The sequence below is a fragment of the Haemaphysalis longicornis genome, unplaced genomic scaffold, assembly GCF_048455015.1.
Source record: "Haemaphysalis longicornis isolate Haplotype H1 unplaced genomic scaffold, Haemaphysalis longicornis Haplotype H1 scaffold_4, whole genome shotgun sequence".
Taxonomy (NCBI): Eukaryota; Metazoa; Arthropoda; class Arachnida; order Ixodida; family Ixodidae; genus Haemaphysalis; species Haemaphysalis longicornis.
The window spans coordinates 2,107,463-2,129,056 of NW_027526361.1; the positions used below are offsets into that span (position 1 = coordinate 2,107,463).

The 21,594-nt window shown below is 48.9% G+C and overlaps 1 protein-coding gene across 2 annotated transcripts in view; it reads right to left on the reverse strand.

The window, feature by feature from the left end:
* The window catches only part of LOC144178112 (atrial natriuretic peptide receptor 1-like), a 791,119-nt gene that overhangs the window by 35,833 nt on the left and 733,692 nt on the right, over positions 1-21,594 (reverse strand). For both annotated transcript variants that reach the window (XM_077705647.1, XM_077705648.1), the window contains exon 14: positions 2,374-2,542. In XM_077705647.1, coding sequence (XP_077561773.1) covers positions 2,374-2,542 — 169 coding nt within the window. The remainder of the gene's footprint in view (positions 1-2,373; positions 2,543-21,594) is intronic.

Below are 21,594 nucleotides of genomic sequence, written 5' to 3' on the forward strand. Positions count from 1 at the left end.
ACGGCAGGCTTAGAGCGACGTCCTCCGTCAGGACCTCGCGTACCGCCAGGCGGGAAACGCAGGACGCTGGCGAGGTTACATTGCTGCTAACAGCTTCCCGGCCCGAAGGCGCGGTTTGCATGAAGTTTGTGGCCAACCAATACGGTGTCAATGCGCGGTTTTTCTTCTCTCTCTCTCTCTCTCTCTCTCTCTCTTTTCTGCCTGTCTTTCTCTTTCAAGCCTTTTCTATTCCACCCCTAACCTCCTCCCAAGTCTTTGATCCCCTCTTCCCCCCCACCGCACTGGGTTGTATGCAGGTGAGCTCCCTACTGAGCTCTATAATATCCCCAGTGCACTTTCCTTTCCTTTCTTCCACCAAATCACTTCTCTCTCTCTCTCTCTCTCTCTCAATGCGCGGTGTGGGATGGATTGTGGTTTCCTTGGAACTTCCGGTGCCGAACGCGCTAACATGGCATTGTTACATCTGGAGGAGCGCGTAGGAAATTCCTCAACTGTACAGCAGGAAACCTTGAGGCTAATTGGTATCGTAGTAGACGGCAGTTATAGTGCCTAGCCATTTCCGCTGGCTGTCGTGTGGCACACAAAAGGAATCATGGCCCCCGACTTCGCTCGCGCAAATCGTTGGCCCACTCTGGTACACCAAGGCAAAATACTTTACCAAAATCAAAGCTGAAGCACGGCTTTCTACCTGTGGCAATGACGCAAAACGTTTCGTAATGTTTACTGGCGCTTAATGTGTGCCTTCCATAAAACATGCCCAGGAATAGTAGCCAGATACGCAGTTTACACTTGCAAGCGCCTTCCCCGCAGTTCTTTCTGTAAAAAAAAAAAAACGCCTAAACGAGCTCCGGGAACCATACTTGGCATTTATATTCTGTAACGTACCAAATCATAACGTTGGCAATTTTATGAGATGGGAATACCCATTTCTACACTTCCGGGTTTTTGTTAGCGTTATTAGGCAACAAATGCTGCCACGAGTTGTATATTGGAATTAACAGCGGTGTGGCGTACAAGAACAAGCCTACCATATTTGAATGATTTTAACACGCACCCTCTTTTGAAAAAAGTGGCATATAAATTTTTGTGCACGTTACAATGGGCCTCAAACCAAAATCAGAGTCAAAACGGCCAGCAGCATTGCCAAAAGCACAAACTCCTTCCAATATCCAACTGAGTCCGATCAAGAATAATCCGTCAACACCACGTGAGCAAATTTTGGCGCACCCATTCCTTAATTGACATACCTTATTCAGCTGTTGTACATTTTCCCGCTGCTGTAATTAGAATGTAAGGTCTAAAATTAGGCAGGTCAAGGTCCTTAAACTCGCAAGTACACGCAATGTTCCCCGCTGCAGTTTTATTTCAAGCAGGAACTGGACAAGCCAGGTTATGAAGGATACGTTTTTTTGGTGTAGAGGTGCGTGCGTGAAATAAAATGACTTCTGCCGGGTACGTGGTGTCATGTCGTTTACATCTGCGCGATAGATTGGGCTTCAAAATATTTTAACAGCGCAGCTGTTGTACAGACCGTAAGTTCGGTGTTGCAGGAAAAAAAGGCCAAGAAAATACGGAGCGCTCATGAACGTGTGCCTCGCGGCGACCAGCAAAAAAAAAAAAAAAACAGCAAAAACCACGAGGAACGAGAAAATGCCGAGTGAGCGCGTGCCTCTCGGCGACAGCCGAGTGCCCAGCTCACGCCCTGTATCTTTATAAAAAAAAAAAAATCCCGCGCTCCGTAAAGCGCTACCGCGCATGTAATGCTGCTTGGCATGAGGAACACGACGATATCGATGCACATAGCGATGACTATTACTAGCACAGTGCAAAGCAACGACGGGACATGTAAAATAAACAATTTCAAACTTGTACAAATGCGTGAAGGTGTGTCCTTCAGTGCTCACGTATAAAGAAATCATGCAGCTTCGCTATGGTTGAAGCCTTGCGCGACTTGGTGCAAGCTTCGACCGGTTGAGCGGTTGAAGTCTTCAATGCGGATGATGACTTTGCATCCACCACTCGCCACGAAGAAGACGACGACATTTTCGATGCATATATGACAGCGATTACTAGCGCTGCAACTATGCAAATAAACAATGCTACTAAAACATAACCACGTGCCCGGCAATGCTTAGCTACAACAGCTCCGCCATTCAACTCTTGCGCGTGAGTGCAAGCCTCCCTGAAATTTCTTTTCGCATTTTCCCGCGTAGCGTCCTGCGTAGCGTCAGAATCGGTGGCGCGTTCGGATAGTGCAAATACGGTATTTTTTAAGACTGAACCAATCACCAACGCACGAAGTTGTCCCCGCTTCGCACTACCGACAGCAGTGGTCAGCACCAGTTCTCAGTGGAGAGTGATATTGGCACTCACTTGTTCAGCTTCCTGATGAGCGGCTTGAGCGACTGGAAATCCGGTCTCTCGTTTGGGTCTCCCGCCCAGCACTTGGTGATGAGCTGGCGCACCGCATCCGGGCAGTCGATCTCGTCGAACACTGGCCGGAACAGCGGCTTGGCTTCCGATATCACCTGCTCCACAATTTCTATAGAACAAAGAAGCGAGGTGGTACGAAGTCGTTTGAAGTTGAACTAAACAGTCGCAAGCTTGGCGAGGACTCCAGAAAACTACTGAAAGAAGCGTGCGTGGCATAATGCACATATCGGCTCCTTAATTAAAGGAGCCATGAAGACCAAAAGCGCTCGTCCTGTTGTCTTCATTCTTTGTCTGTGTCTAATTTGCGCTTTCAGCTCCCACAATGCCAAAAGTAAGTCATGTTCATTAACAAGACCGCTTTGTACCGATAACCGCGATACCAGTTTTACCGCAGACTTCAAACAAATGGTGGGGAAATTTAGGAAAACAGAAGAAACAGTGGCGACTACCGAGCCATTGCACGGCAGCGTTTCCGTGACGACACAGAATACTGTTTGTGCAATGAGTGGCCGTCGAATAAAACCCACCGAGGCCAAAAGCTCGACCGGGCGATCGCAGTGGGACCTCCTGTTCCACCGGATTGCATTGCTTGAATTCTAGCAAGCAGTTAACACACTAGTAACTACTAGGCCTTTCGTCACCCCTTCCCATATTCCGTCTAAATAATGGTAAATTTGAAATCATCATCGTCATCCGCATGCTCAGGTTATGGTCCACTGCAGGACGACGGCCTCTCCCATTGACCTCCAACCACTCCGGTCCTGCGGTGCTCGGGTTTACAGTTCACCACCTATTTCATCCCTCCATCGCGTTATTGGCCTTCCCCTTCTTCTAAACCCATCTCCTGGTGTCCACGCTGTTACCCTAGTTGTCCGTTCGTCTCACTACATGGCCAGCCCAAGTCCATTTCTTTTTCTTTATTTGAACTATGATATCGTCAACTCTAGTTTGTTCTCTGATCGAGGTAGCTCGTTTCTTGTCCCTGAGTGTTATTCCTAACAATTTGTTCCATGGCCCTTTGAGCCGACCTAAGTTTGCTTTCAAGGTGTTCAGAAAGGCGCCACGTTTCAGCTCCGTATGTCACCAGCGGCAGTATGCACTGGTTGTAGATTTTTCTTTTGATTGGGAGACGTAGCTTATTTTTCATTATTTGGGAGCGCTTGCCGGGTACTTCCCAACCCATTGCTATTCTGCGCCGGATTTCTCAGTCGTGGTTTAGGTCGGCACTAGTCATCTGTACGAGGTACTTATATTCTTTTACTTCTCCTTGCGCTTCATTTCCGAAGCTGAAGTAGACATTCTTGGCATGCTTATTCCTAATTACTTTAGATTTATTCATATTTACTTCTACCCCACGGCCGTTATTTCTAATTGTACTCCCTCAAACATTATTTGCATGTGTTCTGCAGTTTTACTCAGCAAGACCATGTCATCCGCAAACCTCAAATGGCTAAAGTATTCCCCGTTCATCCTTAATCCTTTGTTTTCGCAGTCAAGTTTGTGAATACCCCCTCCAGGCATGCTGTGATAGTTTTTGAAAAGATGGTATCTCTCTTTCTTACTTCCTTTCGCATCGGAAACTTATCGCTTTGCTTGTGGAGGGTTATCCTACCCGTGCATCCCTCATATATGTCTTCCAGAAGTCTTATCTAGGTATCCTCTATTCCCTGGTCATATAGAGCTTATATCACGGCTCCGTTGAGTACGGAATCATACGCTTTCTCGTAAGCTATAAAAGCGATGGAGAGGGGTTTAGTGTACTCTGCGGATTCTTCTATCACTTGGTTGACGACATGAATCTGATCTGTGGTTGGGTACCCTTTCCCAAACCCAGCCTGCTCTCTGGGTTGATGGAAATCTAGACTGTCACCTGTGCAGCTATGGTAAACAGCTTGTAAACAACTAAGAGAAGGCTGATCGGTCTGTAATTTGTGAGGTCCTTGGGATCTACCTTGTGTTGGACCTCTGGGTCCTCCAGCTGCGGCGCGGTGCTCAGGAATGGGACCGACACGTCGTGATACGAGAGAGAGAGAGAGAACAAACTTTGTTGAGCATTCTAGAGCCGTTCAGGCGCTTGATGGGGTGGTGCCCTCTTCTCGGGCCCCATATGTTTCCAGGTACTCCTGTCCTCCGGTGATCAGCGCGATCACCGGAGGATGAGGTTTTAATGGAATCTAGAAGAAGAAGTGGAGCGAGCCGACGCAGCCACGAGAGCATGCGGCAGCTCGTGAAGAGCATGATGAAAATGATGATGATCGGCGTCGTCTGCTAGAAGTGGTGAAGACGAGGAAGTCACAACAGTCTCCCTCGCCGACAGATGACGCTAGGTGGATTCGGAACGGTAAAGTCGGGGTTCGGGGCGCTTGAGTGGAGTGCCGCAAGAAAAACGCAGATTGTTGGACCTGAAGACTCTGTCCCGTCCGCCGATCTCAACTATTCAGTTCATGCCAAGGTCTACAGATGTCTTGGACGAGTTTTTTCGAGTAGCATTCTATCCTTCAATGAGTCCGCATTTTTTGGGAGACGTTCCAGGTGAAATTTCCGAGCTTCGTTCCTCTTCGGTCCTCGTTCCAGGGCGCTTTCTCCGCCATCGGTGTTTATACCGCCTAACCTGCTGCTTCTTGCAATTTGTCCAGGGTGTTTTGCTAGGCAGAGGCGATTTGTGAGGATAGGAGAAGGAACGCTTTCTAAAGCAGATAAATTTGCTGTAGACGGAAAACTTTTCTTGCACTTGTCGGACCTTCTGTGAGGGCGTGATTTTGCTGCCTTTTCTTTGTGTTTTCCTCCCTGGTAGTCTTCGCGTCGTCACTTCCGCTGTGTTCCGTGTATGCAGCGCGTCCATTTTCCCTTGACGCCTCACTTTGTGCACGGCATGATGTCTCCTGGTACGTACTTTCTTTTTGCATTCTCTTTTTGACTCGGTCAGTTTTGTAGAAGTCCACTCGCGAAGATTTCCTGTATCCTTTGACGCCTCCTCGCTGGAGTGCAGGATGATTTTGGACTTGAGCGAAAAGATGTCCGACCGCTTTTTTGCATTGAAGTCGTAGCTCTTTTGAGGTTCCAGAAAGAGAGCAAAAGGATTTTTCCGCTGAAGCCATTCTTTCTTCAGAGGCGGCAAATACAACAGCTTCGTTGCTAGCCAATATACGTGTGCTAGTTAAAGCTTCTCGGAAGATCTCATTCTGGTGCATCTCCATTGCTTCTTCAGGAGGGAACTCGAATCCAATGAGGGGATCGTCCACACATATAGAGCCTGGTGGCAGTCGCGCTGTCGGTGGGTCGCAGTTTTCCGGAGTCTGCCGAAGCATGATAGAGCCTGCTTGCTTGGATGTGCTCTTGCCTGTTGGTATTGTATGAACGGTCGCCGGGCGTGGCGCCGAAGACCGGCATTCCTGCATCTTGAAACGTAGACTAGCCGTCAAGGTGACAACCTTGTCGCGGTACTGTCCGGCGTCTAACGTCTCACTCTCTAGAAGTTGTCTGGCGTCTCCTCGAAAACCGCATCATCCACGTTCTCTGTCTGTGCATAAAATGCACCGATTCGGTCGAGCAGTACACTTACTGCCGATGGGGTCGCCTCTTCATGTCCTCTTATGCGGCCTTCCGCTTCCGCTAGAAGGCCATCCAGTTGCGCCCGTAGTCTGAGGCGTCGTCGAAGTTGCCGCTCCATTCGGTCGCACGCAGCTGGGAACTCGCCAAGATCGCAGGCGCCGCGTCTTTTTCTGGGCTTTCGCGGCTCCGTGCGTCGATGGGCTTGGCGTCGTCTATAAGTCCCGGGTTCTCGGCACCATGTGTTGTACCTCTGGATCCTCCAGCTGCGGCGCGGTGCTCAGGAATGGGAGCGACACGTCGTGATACGATGAGGTTTTAATGGAATCTGGAAGAAGAAGTGGAGCGAGCCGACGCAGCCACGAGAGCATGCGGCTGCTCGTGAAGAGCATGATGAAAATGATGATGATCGGCATCGTCTGCTAGAAGTGGTGAGGACGAGGAAGTCATGCACAACATACCTTCTTATGAATCAGAATAATGTTGCCATTTTTCGAGGCTATGGGCACTTTTTGAGTCTTAAAACATTCTAAAAATAATACAGCAAACGCGTCCAGTACAATATCTCCTCCCTCCTTCAAATGATCTAAGGTTATGCCATCGTCACCTGCAGCTTTTCCTATTTTCATGATTTTGTGAACCTTTCCAACTTCCTCTTTAGTTACTAGCGGGACATCGCAAGCTGAGCTTGTGCTCTCAGTAGTTACCGCTGGTCCAACGTGACTGAAATACAGCCTGGTGTAGAATCGCTCTATGATGCTAATTATCTCGTCCAAGTTGAGCGTAATGTTTCCGTGGTCATCTCGGAGTGCGTACATACTGCCTTTGCCGATGGCTAGCTTTCTCTTAGTTGCTTTCAAGCCTCTCCGCATTTGCAGCGTTTCCTCGATCACCGCCGTGTTATATACACTAATGTCTTTTGTTTTACTTCTGTTAATTAGTTTTAATAGCTCGGCTAATTCAATCTGATCCACTGTACTTACAATTTCATGTTCTTACGTTTGGAAATTAGTTCCTCCGTTTTCTTAGTTAGTTTTCCAGTTTGAAACGGGAAATTTGAAAGTTTTGGTATATTTCGTGCGCTTTCAGTTTAGACATACGTCTTTCATGACTGAAATACAACTAAGGAATTTGGCTATTCAAGAACCAAAGGCTCATTCCTTCAAATTGTACAAAATTGTATCCTGTCTTCATGACGCCTCTAGCAGTGTGGTGCAAATGCTGTACAGTTGTCGGTAAAAAAGAAATAAAGGTGGTTTTACTGTACCGACCATGGAGTGTCGTGCAAAAGCATATTTTCTTGCTCCAAGTTTTTCGTTAAGGTCAATGGCGAGGTTTAGTTTTGAACGATTTCAAATTTACGGCTCATTGCTCAGCGCGCACCACCCATGTATTCTCATTAAAATATCAAATAAATGTTTTTACCCCCCCCCCCCCCCCCCCGCCTGTCGGCAGCAACGCTTTCTGCGCAGGCGTAGTGTCGAATGTTTCGCTTACACATGATATTCTGTAGTTCCGGCAGCGCGCTCGAGATGCTGGCGAAATCTTGCGCTATCGAGTCACTTCTGGCGTTCTTGGCAAGGTTGATTGCCACGTGTGAACGCCATGAATCGTTTACTCTGTTGCCGCAGTCGACTAGGGACCCCTCTTCTTTTCTTCGGTTGAGTCGGGCCCGCTGCCTCTGCCGGCGATGCCGTCATTGTTGGCGACGTCGCTTGGCGCAACTCCATTCCGGGAAGTGGTGACTTCCGGTAATTTTGTTTACTGACTGTACTTTGTGCGCGCTGTCCCCAGCTGTGAGTGTGAGCGGATTTTGTATTTTGCCCCTTGTATGCCCCCTCCTCCTTCATTTAGTGCGAGATTGCGTCGGTGGCATGATGGTTAAGAGAAAGCGTATCGGCTGCCAAGCGCCTATGCATAGGACGACCTATACAGCGTGACCATTGGCTGCGGCGCGTGACGTGGCCGCGAAAGTGGAAGCCTGACGTCGCGGCCCACTGGGCATGCAATGGCCCCACATTAAGCAGAAGTAACGCTTTGAGGTTTAACGTCGTCAACCGGTACCAACAGCCACAATGAGTTCTTCTTTGCCTAGCACGCCTTAACCTCATAAAACCTTAAAAGTCTGAAGATAGGCTTCGCGACATACCCGCTCAGGTGGAATAATCAGTGCTGAATACACCGGCCGTCAGAAGCTCACGGCCGATCTACGGGTGCTCATTTGGTTCCGACGTAGAAATCTCCCATTCTCACTCGAGATAACCCCAACGCACGCAAGGAGTTTTAGGTGTGCCTTTGAAGGTACCACGAAGACAAAATACAAGTTTGGTTAATAAAGGTAATACAAGAGACTGCCCTGTCACATAACTGCCCTGTCCACATAAGTTGAATGGAAACTTCCAGAAAAGAATAATCCAGATAATAAAGGAAACACAGGAAACATGGGAGACTCCGCGGCCACCTTCTGGCGATTTCTCAATGACGTCCCAGAATCTTGTTTGCGCGATTGACAACCTAAGCCAAGAAGGGGCGAATGTGGTGCCGCCTCTTGCTCCTTTTGGCAGCGCAACTTGAACGCTGCCGTGCAGTAACGCACTGGCAACTGCCCATTCGGGGCTGGCCCAGACTGCGTCGCTCCCGCCCACGACACCTCACTGCAGCGCGATACTCATTTCTTGCGTTTTTCCGGTTAAACAGCGTGGCTAGAACAGAGCTGAGTGAGCCACCGAAGGCTAGTTCTTTCAAATTGAACAATGCTGCGTATTGCCTTCGTTGCCAATTGAAAGGCGATACTTTCCTACACCTACATAAGCACGTCCGTCCGTCTGTCGGCCTGTAATTCAATACGACCGCCCGCATAAAAAACAGTTGAAAGAACACGAAGTGTACACAGTCAAGACTTCCAAACTATTGAACTGCTGGCACGGCTCATGTATGCCCAAATTATTCCGCGCGAAGAAAACCTCGCACATATTGGATACACAATGAAAGTACACATTAGGAGGCAACGTTACTAAAATAAACTACATTGGTAGGAGGTGCCAGCGTCCTGTTGATTAGCCATGTACGTTGAATGGGTTTTTACGATAACAAATAAAAAAAAATCCCTTCATCTCCCGCGCACTCATTACCCGGGCACTTCCCTCGCCTAGCCTCGACCAAATAACTCCCCCACCCCCCAACCCAGCAGCCCTGACACCTCTCGACCCCACGTACAACTCCATCCTCTCCCACCACACTCCCGACGGCGATACCCCCCCCCCCCCACCCTTCCCTCACCGCCCAACAGGCCTACATCCTCCGCCGACTACAGACCGAAACCTACTTTAACCACATCATTCTATACCACATCTCCCCTTCTCTCTTTCCACCAGACTGCCCACATTGTCACATCCCTCTCAACACCTACCACCTCGTCTTCTCCTGCCCCCAACACCCACATCCCCACCCCTCCCCTTGCCCTGAGCAGTGGGAGTCCGAGCTGACCAGCTCCGCACCGGAGCGCCAGGTCGTCCTGGTGCGGCGCGCACTGGAGGCAGCCCGGACAAGAGGCCTCCTGGACTTAGGAGGCTAACCACGCCCTTATACCCCTTCCCTTTAAGCTCAATAAACGTTTTGCCACCACACTTCATCTCCACGAAGTGAATGATGATGAGTGGGGCGAAGCTCCAATGCTTATCGGTAAAACCGTGAAACATTCGCCCACACATCATATAAAGACTCGCACGTTGTTATAGGGGTGATTGTATATGCACTTATATACACGTTGTTTATTATTTACATATCGATGCAATTATCCCGCGCCCGCTCCGATTCGAGGTTCTCTTGCCGCCGCTTGCGCGCCGCCTCTGCTTCGCGGGCTCTCACTTCGGGATCCCCTTGTCGACGAGGCCGCTTTGCTTCGGCTGCGCGAGCCCTCGCCGCTGCCGCCGACTCCGGATCGATGCTGGTGCTGGCTTGCGATTGCTGCCGACGCTGGCGTCTTTCTTCGGCTTCGCGAGCTCTCACCGCGGGGTCTTGGCGGCAGGCCCGCATTGCAGCCGCGTCGCGAGCTCTCCTCGCCGCTGCCTTCGCTTCCAAGGTGTTGATGAGTAGCTTGTGGCGCGCCAAGGCGCGCCATCTAGCGGACGACCTATGAACTATTGCACAGCTGCGCCTCTAGCGGTCGCCTCGACAACTACTGGACACGGCGACGGCGCGACGAGGGACTTGCCCCGAGCAAGAGGAGGTCCGCCCCTAAAAATCAGCGCATTAAATGGTGGTGAAAGGCGACGAGATAAAAGCAAAACTAAAGCAAAAGACGTCGAGCGGTTCCGAGCAAAGCACTAACAAAAAGCCCCCGCAGATGGCGGGCGGGAAGCCAACGCGGGAAAATTTGAGTTGAGCAAGCGTCGTGGGAGGCGCGCGAGGAAAGGGAGATGGTAAGAAGAGAGGGAAGAGTCGCATTCACGTTGCAGGGGCGGCACAAGAAGAGCATCAAGTTTTCCATTGAAGACAATTTTATCATTGAATCGAAGCTTTCTGTGCACATGTCTCACTGATGGTGTCCGCGCGCACCACAAAGGAAAGCCACTGAACGAAAGCCAAGTTTCTTTGGCGATGATGGTGACCGTTGAAACGAAAAAGGAAATTAGGCACGCATCTGCTTGCTTAACTGCAAATGCCGTGGAAGGACGATAGTCGTCTGTCGCTTCTTCCGCCGTATCCGTTCTCCGCTCTTCTCTACCAGCCCTCCCGGTCCTCCCGCGGTGATCTGAACGGAGCTGTGTTCAATGCAATTCAATTTTCCAGCCTTGGCACTGCTCTGGCGTCTTCTCCTGGGTATCCTTTGCTTTATGGTTCGTACCTCGAGTCATCCCTTCTGAATTGTAATAATCGTTTGTTTCTTCTTCTGCCTGAAACAGCGGGAGTCGTGTTCTGTTTGTGCTTGCTTTCATCTCGCACCAGCTGGAGCCTTCCTGCGCCGTTTCTAACCCGTCGTTTTCTTTCTCTCCCGGCCACTGTCGCTTACTCTCGAACAAAATTTCAGGGAGGCTTGCACTCACGCGCAAGACTTGAATGGCGAAGCTGTTGTAGATGAGCATTGCCGGACACATTGTTAAGTTTCCGTATCATTGTTTATTTGCATAGCTGCAGTGCTAGTAATCGTCGTCATACACATCGAAAAGGTTATCGTCGTCTTCGCGGCGAGCGGTGAATGCAAAGTCATCCTCAGCATTGTAGACATCCACTTTTCGTCATCGACTCGAGGCCGCGGTGGCAGGATCTGCAAGTCGTCTCGCAAAGGATTGGCACACTCCCAGCTACATCTTTAATCATCCATGATGGCTTCTACCGCTCCCAAGCAGGGTGTCTTTTCACCTTTAGCATTAGCGCTCGAGTTTTTTATTATTATTATTATTTTACATGCTCGAGAGCGCGTGACGACAGCATTGGAGCTTTCTTTTTCTTTTTTTTGCTAGAGCCCCTGCGCGAGCCGGCGACTCGGTGTTCGCCGCGAGGCACTTGCTCACAAACGCTGGGCATTGTCTCGCTCCTCGGGGGTTTCCGCTCTTTTCTTTTCCTGCAAAAGCTACTGCGCGTGCAGGGGACACTCGGCGGTCGCCGCGGGGCACGCGCTCACGAGCGTTCGTATTTTGTCGGTATTTTCCCCTGAAACTGTGAAGTTACGGCTTGTACAACAGCTCCGCTCTTAAAACAAACCCAAAAAGCGTATTCACACACTGCATTCACACAGTGCTACAAGGCTGGTAGCACTGCACAGGCCAGCGTCGTAAGATCCTCTTATTTTTATTTATTTATTTATTTATTTATTTATTTATTTATTTATTTATTTATTTATTTATTTATTTATTTATTTATTTATTTATTTTCCAATACCATTAGCCCGTGCCGGCTGTTACAGGGGTGGGAGGAAAATAATGTTTCACTAACACATAACGCCAGTACCGCGATAGACAAACAGTGAATTCGAAAACACTTAATGACAGCTTACGCTCGAATGATTCACTTGTGTGTGTGTCAGTAAATACATCCGCGTCAAGGCTGTTCCACTCGACTACAGTTTTTACAAGAAAAGAAAATATGAAGGCGTCAACGCGTGGCACATACGGCACCACTGCATGAGAGTGACCTTTTTGTGGCGACACTCGCCCTGGGGTGTGCAAGTATAGTCTGGACTGCAAGTTGAATTTATTGTTATGTTGGTACAGGAATTTAGGCCGAGCTATTTTTCTGCGCATTGAGAGTTCGGGCAAACCGGCTCGAGATAATAACGCAGCTACAGACTGCGTTGTTCGGTAAGCATCGAAGATGAACCTTGCGGCTAGTCTTTGAATCCGCTGCAATTTATTTATCAAACTCACTTAGTGCGGATCCCACACTATACTAGCGTACTCCAGTGCAGGCCGTATAATTGATTCGTGTGCTTTGCGCTTGACCTCGGGTGTATCATCTTTTCACTGTCGCCTTAACGGACCGAGTTTGCGTTTAGCAGATCACCAGATGTTATCAATGTGCTCGTTCCAGTTCAAATTGTTCGTTACTCCGACCCCGAGATGCTTAAGCATACTGGCATGCTGAAGTGAAATATTATTTATTGTGTAAGTAAAAGGCGATGGGGTTTTCTTTAAGCCGATTTATCGAAAGTAATTTTTAAGTCCCATGTAATACACCAGTCTTAAATTTTTTGAAGGCTTTCGCTTAACAACACTTGATCTTGAACATTCTTAACGCGACAGTAAATCAGGCAATCGTCCGCAAATAGACGTAGTTCAATATTAAAATCAATGTCATTAGCAATGTCATTTAGATATAAAAGAAACAAAATTGGTCGTAAAACCGACCCTTGCGGCACACCCGACAAAACCGGTAAAAAAGATGATCTTAACTTTGCGAGCTATTTGGACATACTGTTTTCTATTTGTCAGGTACACATGAATCCATTTCACGATTTGCATGTTAACGTTAAGTTTATATAATTTCTCAACAAGTTTATTGTGACACACTCGATCAATAGCCTTTGAAAAATGAATTGTTATAACATCAATATGCTCCTTGTTGTTAATTGCGACGCCGAATGCATGGCACACACCAAAAAGCTGCATTACTGTCGACAAGCGTCGACGAAAACCGTGCTCCTTTCCGTAGAATAAGTTGTTATTTTGAATGTATTCAACTAGATGTTGCGATATTATGTGTTGTAACATTTTACGCGTGGGGCATGTAATGCAAATTGGTCTATAGTTTTCCAGCAGTAACGTATTACTTATTTTATTCGTAATTACTTACTACTTATTACTTTTTTACTTATTACTTATTTTACTTCATCTTAAAGCTCTGACCCTCAGTACGAGCGTGCTAGCGTCTTCTTCTCTGGCTGCTACCCGGCGCATGTCCGAAAGTTGTACGTAGGCTATGCACGAAGTCTTGCTCTGCTTCCTCTTCGGATGAGACCCTGTGCCAGAGCCCCCGCTGCTGACAGCACCGTCTGGGTGCTAATGATGACGACGCCGGGCGGGACCGCGGTACGGTTTCTGGCGGGCAGCGGGAATAATGTCCGTTGTTGAATGGCGGGAAGTGGGGGATGGAACGGCAGGCGATATTTCGTGCGTGACATCTCTCCCTTGACGGATCACACGGTAAGGTCCAGAATAGGGAAGATAATTTTTTGAGAAAGCCCCACGCGACGCGACAGCGACCACAATAGTACAAGCGACCCCGGAGGAAACTGGAGGTTTCGGTGCCGGGAGTCGTAACCCGCCTTCTGGGAGATCTGCGATGAGAGGAGGCTAGGGCGGGAAACTTGGCGAGCGGGGTCGGCACGAGCGATGGCAGCTTGTGCATACTTAGTTGTGGGCTGAGAAGGCGGTGGGAGGCTGTCAAGCGGCAAAGTCGGCTCGCGGCCGTAGGGCAGGTAGAATGGGGACGAGCTTCCAGTGTCGTGAAGGGACGAATTCTAATCGAACGTGTCGTAAGGTAACGCCACCTCCTAGTCGCGATGGTGGTCAGAGGCGTACATAGACAACGTGTCTGTAAGCGTTATATTGAGCCTCTCCGTGAAGCCACTACTCAGCGGGTGTTATTGTGGCATTTGGTAATGTTCCGCGCGCACGAAGAATGTCCTCAACAACTCGGGATAAGAAATAACGGCCCTGATCATTAAGAGATGGCGAGGTGCTCCATGATGGAGAATGACGTCTCGCAGAAGGAAGTCGGCAACGTCGGATACGCAGCTGGGGGGAAGAACATGGGTAATGGCGTAGCGCGTCGCGTAATCAGCGGCGATTGCACTCCGCTTGTTGCCCGAGGTAGATTCCGCGCAGGGACCAAGGAGATCAACACTACCACGAAAAAATGGTTCAGTGGGGATGTCCAACGGTTGTACGAGACCTGGTGTTGACGAGGTGGGCTTCTCGCGGCGTTGCCAGAGGTCACACGTAACCACCCAACGTAGCCACATTTCTTTTTTCGCGCTAAATAATGGGGACCTGTATGACCAATGCCAGCGGTTTCAAGCGTTCCGAACGGTTCTGCCTATTTAAACATCTTGTTCAAGTATTCAATTAAAGAGACCCTGTAGCCCTTACCACCGACTATTCGGAATGCATTTTGAAGTAAAGTATATTGTCCCAGCAGTCTCCTACTGCAAGATTTCTAAAAATCCGTTTAGTATCACAGAGGCGAGAATAAAAATGACGCATAATGGCTCCTTCTAAACACGACCTTGGACTATAGTTCATCTCAGAAGCTAGCTGCAGCACTGTGGAGGCTACATTGTTGTCCCCCTCAGGGCGCCTAACTCACCGCGAAGGAAGCGACAAAAGGCGCCGGGGCCGTGCGGTGCCACTTGCCGAGAGGGGAGAAGGGAGTGTCCTTTCAGGAGACCCCCTTCACGGCGGATTAGGCGCCCTCAGTGGGCGCACTATTGATAACAATGTAGCCTCCACAGTGCTGCAGCTAGCTTGTGAGATGAACTATAGGTAACGATGGCTGCACGCTCTCACCCTTAGAGGGGGGCGGCTCGTGACGTTACCTTTAACAGCCTTCGATATATGACAGGCCGGAGGGGAGGCGGAGGAAGAAAAACTTTATTTATTCCATCCGTTGAGTGCACTCACTCCGGACCAGTGAGGGGTGTCCTCAGTCCAGGACTCCCTGGCAGTAGCCGGCCGTCCGTGCCCTATTCACCAGCCGAAGCTTGGAGCAGGGGTCGGAGCTAGTCAGCGCCGCCGCCCACTGTGAAGGGGTAGGGTTGGGATTGGGAGGGAGGTCTGGGATGTTTGGGCATGCCGACACTATGTGGTGTTACGAATCGGCCCGCCGCTGTAATTTCCCGCATCACTCCTCGGCTGTGCGGCGAAGCCACTGCGTGCGCCTTTCAGGCAAGCAGCCCCCCCCCCCCCCCCCCCCCCCTCGCTGTCAGTGATTCATGTTTTCATGCCTCAACAAGCCCGGGCCAGACGCTGCGCTTTCGGCGCGTTGCAAACTTCGGCAGTTGGCGGCGAGGCGCGCCGAGACTTGTTCAAGGACACAGAGGCCCCACGATCGCAACGGAGTCCTCCCCTCTGCCCTCTCTCGGACTCAACATGCGCCGATGCTATCGACTGTTCACGAACTCTGACGTTCGTGGCGTGTTGCCGCTTGTTGGCGTTTTGACCGTTGCGCTTTTGGGTATAAATACGAGCCGCCCAAGCGCTGTAGATTATTCCTGTTTCAGCAGTGAATCCATGCTGTCACTCTTTTGGGGTCCTGTACTGTTACCTCTCCCGTCGGGACGTTGTTCTTTTGGCTTCGGCTCACCTCTCGCTATGACGTAAACAGTTATTTTAGCCTTCGGCTTCTGGACTTCTTTATGGCTGCAACAGTGGCTGGCCGCTCGCTCTACACTGCGCTACCACTCGTATGTCAGAGGCGACAGAACTCGCGTCGGGTGCCCCCACTCGGTCGCAATAGTGGTATAGTGTTCCTGGTGTGGGGCAGAAGATGCACTGAGGGGAGTATCATCGTGCTGTGGAGGAAGGTGTTAGTTTGGAGCTGGCGAAGTATAACACCTTCCTCTTGGGTGAGTTGCTTGTGTGGGAGGAAACTGTTGGTGGGATAGTCGGTAGTGAGAGAGGATGTCGTTGTATGTTGGCAGGGGTTGGGGCGTATTGGCGGTGAGCGCGAACACGGGCGGCGCTGCGGAGCGCGCCTCCGTGACGTCAGCTTAGGGACTCTCGCATTTGTCGTCTGCTTCACTGAGGCTCGCTGTACCTGCGGTTTCTTTGCGCTCGGTCAACGTCCGATGCTTTTCCGCACCAGAATTGGCCTGTGGGTAACTTTTTATCATTGTAATAGGCTTAAAGTGTCAGTTGAAGTATAGTTTTGGATACCGCTACGGAAGAAACATTGCCGGCGTCGCCCCCTTCCTTGCGAAGCCGGTCCAGTGCGGAGCGCGACGAGTCGGAGCTAGGCGTCACCTTCTGTATTAAGCAATCTTTCGAAAAGGGAACAGTTAGCTGCTATAATAACCGACAACAGCGAAAATGAAAGACCAAAACAAATTCTAGGCCTTCAGGGCTATCGGCTTTGGCAGAAGGCATTATGATTCCAGGTAATCATATGTAAGGTAAAACAGTTTTTACGATCTTGCCGAACGCTCGAAAGTATCACATCACATTGTATCACATCACTTTACGTTGTCATGGCATGAAAGTTTGCGGACATGCACTATAGGCTGCAAAAACTAGGTTAAGTTCCAAATAACCCACTTTTTGTATGCTGGTTTTGTACGAGGCTTCTAACCAGTAGGAGGTTTATTGAGCAAAACGAGTCACATCTACGTTAAAGATACAATAACACTCTTTGTTCAGACCTGCAGGGATATTTCGGTGCATTTTCCACAGCCATATCCTCCCGATATTCGGATATGCATTATAGGAAAACTGCACTCAAGAGGAGGAGGAGTAAAGGGAGGAGGAGAAATTTTTATTTAACAATGAAATCGAGCTGGTTAGTGGGCCGGGTCCTCAGTCCAGGACAAGAGAGTAAAAGCAATTTTCTTAATTTCATAGAACGCCATCCCGAGTAGAATAGGATTTGTTCTTTGCGCCTGGAATGGTTGGAAAATAATAAAGACCTGCCTAGAAATATTCATCGGTTTCGATTCTTGTGTTATTTGCAGGTATTCTATTTATTGCGTTAGTTAGTGAGTATATAATGCCTTAAACACCATAATCATGTCATCATTGTTCGGGTTGAGAGACAGTTCGTTATGAAAAGAATGGTTACAATAGAAATTCGGGGCACAAAATCCGCCTTCGAGTACTGTGTACAACGTTGTTTGGGGCGCGATCGCGGTGGCGCAGCACAAACCTCCTCATTGTATTTGCATGTGAATAAGCAAAGCACGCTGCACATTCTTGCACGCAGCCGTACTGAAAGCCAATTTGTGAAGAAGGGAATGTATGCCATACAACCTGAACGAAATATCCACAGTATCTTTGTGAGACTCCCAAACATCCCCAAACCTCCTAATAAGACGTTTGTGATGGTGCAGAAAAATTAATGCGTTGGGAACGAAAAAAAAGAAACATTCATCTGATACAAGACAACAACGTACAACAAAAGAAATAGAAGACAACCGTTTTATTTCCTGCTGTGCGACGCGCTTGTAGGGGCCCGCTGCTTGGTACGTAGCATTAGACTGTTGAGTCTTCATAAGAGCATCTCAAAAATACTGCAGGGAAGCCTTCGCATTTTGAATACTTATCGAGGAGCTCTGAGCGCTGATCCTCGCGAATAAGCTAGAAAGGACGAGTTACACGCGATCTTCTGACCGATGCTCTGAAAGTTGTTCTCTATCTCCGCGTGTGTTGCAAACTTGTGGAGGATACAGCTTGAAATTATTCAGATGCGTCTGAAGCTGGCAAAATAACTGAGTCACTAGAAATACGCTTTACAACACACTACAGCAACAAAGCGGGCGATTTCTAGCACAGGCACTGCTGCCCCTCACAAGCGGAGTGTAGCAGACGACAGCGGCGCGAGTCCCTAAGCCGACGTCAGAGACAGGGGGCGCCACTCAAACATCTCACCGCCAATAGTTAGTGGGGGTGCTTGACAGAGGGTTGTGCCTGTCCGCAATGGCCTGGTCTACTGCTTCTCGAGCCGCGGTATTTGCCGCTTCATTGCCGACTATGCCTGAATGACTTGGTGCCAAGATAATGCAGAGGGCAGGTAGGTGAGTCTTATTTTCGAGGATATGGAGGGCTACTCGGGAGAGTGTGCCTCGCAGGAAATTGCGACAAGCCTCTTGAGAATCGGTCAGTATGGTAACGTAGTCGCTCAGTGTTGTGGTGGCTGACATGGCTATTGCTGCTTCCTCTGCAATGGCGGTGTCCATGGTGAGGACCGTTGCTGTGGCTACGGTTTGAAGTGTTTTATTCGCCACCGAAATCACATAGGCGTTTTTTGTTACGTAGAGAGAGGCATCTGTGTACAGCACATCGTTTTGATTTTGAAATTGTGCCTGAAATAAGTTGGCGCGGACCCTCCATCTTCCAATGTGATAGGCAGGGTGCATATTTCTAGGAATTGTGGTAACGCGGATGTTTTTCCGTATAGACAGTGGAACGCGTATTTTGCATCTGGAGACCGGAGGCGATGAATATCCAAGGCGCACCAGGGTCGCACGTACAGCATTAGGGAGTTGAAGCCGTTGGAGTTGTGAAGTGAGTTGCGCCTCACAGAGCTCTTCCCAGGTGTTGGGTAAGGCCAGTTGCAACAACTCGGCGTTAGATGTGCATGTAGGAAGTCCGAGGGTCGTCTTGTATATTTGTCAGATAAGAATATTCAGCTTTAAGCGTTCGGCTGGCTTGAGGGACAGGTAAGGCGTACTGTACCGGACACGGCTGATAAGAAAGGCTTGAATGAGTCGGATGAGGTCTGGTTCCTTCAGTCCGGTCCGTTTGTGCGTGATACGGGGAATTAATTGGGTTCTAAGTCATGGTGCGTTGAAGTTGTAGGATTGTATGGGAGCCCGATCTGTCCTGTGGGATGGGGAGTCCGAGTAGGCACAAGTGGGTTACAGTGGGAATAGGAAAGTTTTGAATATGGAGTTTAGGGTTTCGCATTGCAGAGATTCTTCTGTCCTTTGTGCGTTGTTGAAGGGTAAGGAGGGCCGATTTTTCAGGTTCGCATGTAAGACAACGTTCCTGTGAGTATCTGCATGTGCAATGAACAGCTGTTTGAAGGGCTTCCTGCTGGTCTTCGATGGATAATGTGGTTGTCCATAAAGTTCAGTCATCTGCGTACAAAGCATGCTTCAGGTCGCGTATGGTAGAGAGTTGCGTAGATAGATCTTAGATAGCGATGTTGAAAAGCAGTGGGGAAATGACAGACACCTGTGGAGTATCAAGTGGAATAGCGGTAACCTTAGGTGAGCGTAGGTGTCGAAGTCCCACTGTCGCCGTGCGCTTTGTTAGAAACGCTTTAACGTAGTTGTAGGTGAAGGATGGCGGAGAAATTGTACTTGAAATACTGGCAAACTTGTATACGCAATGCCTAATGACCGCAAGTGTACCGGAATCTTGGAAGAACGCGAACATCATCCTAATCCATAAGAAAGGCGACATGAAGCACTTGAAAAATTACAGGCCGATCAGCTTACTGTCAGTCGTCTATAAGGTACTTACCAAGGTAATCGCTAACAGAATTCCTGCAACCTTAGATTTCAGTCAACCTAAAGAACAAGCAGGGTTCCGTAAAGGTTACTCAACAATGGACCATATTCACACGATCAATCAGGTGATAGAGAAGTGCGCTGAGTATACTGAACCCCTATATATAGCCCTCATAGATTATGAGAAAGCATTTGACACGGTCGAAACCCTAGCAGTCATTCAGGCATTAAAGAACCAGGGGGTAGATGAGCATTATGTAAGAATACTAGAGGATATATACAAGAGGTCTGCAGCTACCATCATCCTCCATAAGGAGAGCAGTAAAATACCTATAAGGAAGGGTGTGAGACAAGGAGACACAATCTCTCCAATGTTGTTCACAGCATGTTTACAAGAAGTATTCAGAACGTTGGATTGGGAACAGGTGGGAGTAAGGGTTAATGGAGAATACCTCAGTAACCTCAGATTTGCTGATGACGTTACCTTGCTAAGTAACTCGGTGGACGAATTGCAAAGCATGCTTTCCGCACTGGACGAACAGAGTAGAACCGTGGGCCTGAAAATTAACATGCAGAAAACTAAAGTAATGATCAATAACCTCGGGACAGCACAGTGGTTAGAAATAGGTGGCGAGGCAGTGGAAGTGGTAAGCGAATATATCTACTTAGGCCAAGTTGTGACCCCAGACGCCAACCATGAGGCAGAGATAATTAGAAGGATAAGAATGGGGTGGGGTGCATACGGCAGACATTCTCAGATAATGAATGGCAGCCTACCATCGTCGCTGAAGAAGAAAGTGTATGACAGCTCACCTACGGTACTCACCTACGGGGCAGAGACTTGGAGGCTCACTAAGAGGGTTCAACTTAAATTGAGAACGACTCAGCGTGCAATGGGGGGGAAAATGATTGGTGTAACATTAAGGGACAAGAAGAGAGCGGAGTGGGTCAGGGAGCAAACTGGTGTTAAATACATATTAGTAGAGATTAAGAAAAAGAAATGGACGTGGGCAGGGCATGTAATGCGAAAGCAACATAACCGCTGGTCATCAAGGGTAACAGAGTGGATCCCTAGAGAAGGCAAGCGTTGCAGGGGGCGGCAGAAAGTTAGATGGGCAGATGAGATCAAGAAGTTTGCGGGGATAAATTGGTCACAGTTGGCACAGGACCGAGGTGATTGGAGAATAATGGGAGAGGCCTTTTCCCTGCAGTGGGCGTATATAGGCTGATGATGATGATGAGGTGTTCGAACCGGGATTGAGAATGGCGAGGCCGTGTAGGATGGCGTCGTGAGTGACATTATCGAAGGCTCCTTTGATATCCAAAGCAAGAATGCAGTATTTGTGGTTTTTGAGAATACGAAGGATGATTGCTTCCTTTAGTTGAAGTAGAATGTCTTTAGTGGACAGGTGTGGTCTAAACCCGTACATGGTATTTGGTAGTAATGCGTTGTCTTCTATATAGTCAGTCAATCGAGTGTGGACCAAATGTTCCATGACCTTACCGACGCACGATGTAAGAGAAATAGGTCCCAGGTTTGAAAGGGAGACGGATTTCTGAGGTTTCGGAATAAGTGTGATGTCGGCATGGCGCCACTGTGGTGGGAGCGTGCCGCAGGCCGAGTGGTCATTGATGTATTGGAGGAGATTCTCAAGAGCCAAGTCGTCCAAATTGCGGAGGAGCTTATTGGGGATGTGGTCGTGTCCTGGCGTAATGTTGTGGATAAGTTTACTCAGTTCGGCTTCGAATTCTTGCATGGTGAAGGGTGTGTCAAGTGCGGCATTGTGGCTGCCCGAGTACACCGGATATTGAGGAGAAGGTTGTGACGGGTCACGTACGAAATTCTTTTGTAAGGTGTCAAATAATTCTTGCTCCGTGCCTCGGTGGTTGTGTATAAGACGGTGTGTGCGCTTTTCAGTGGCCGATTTTGTCTCTTTCGTTCCCATTAG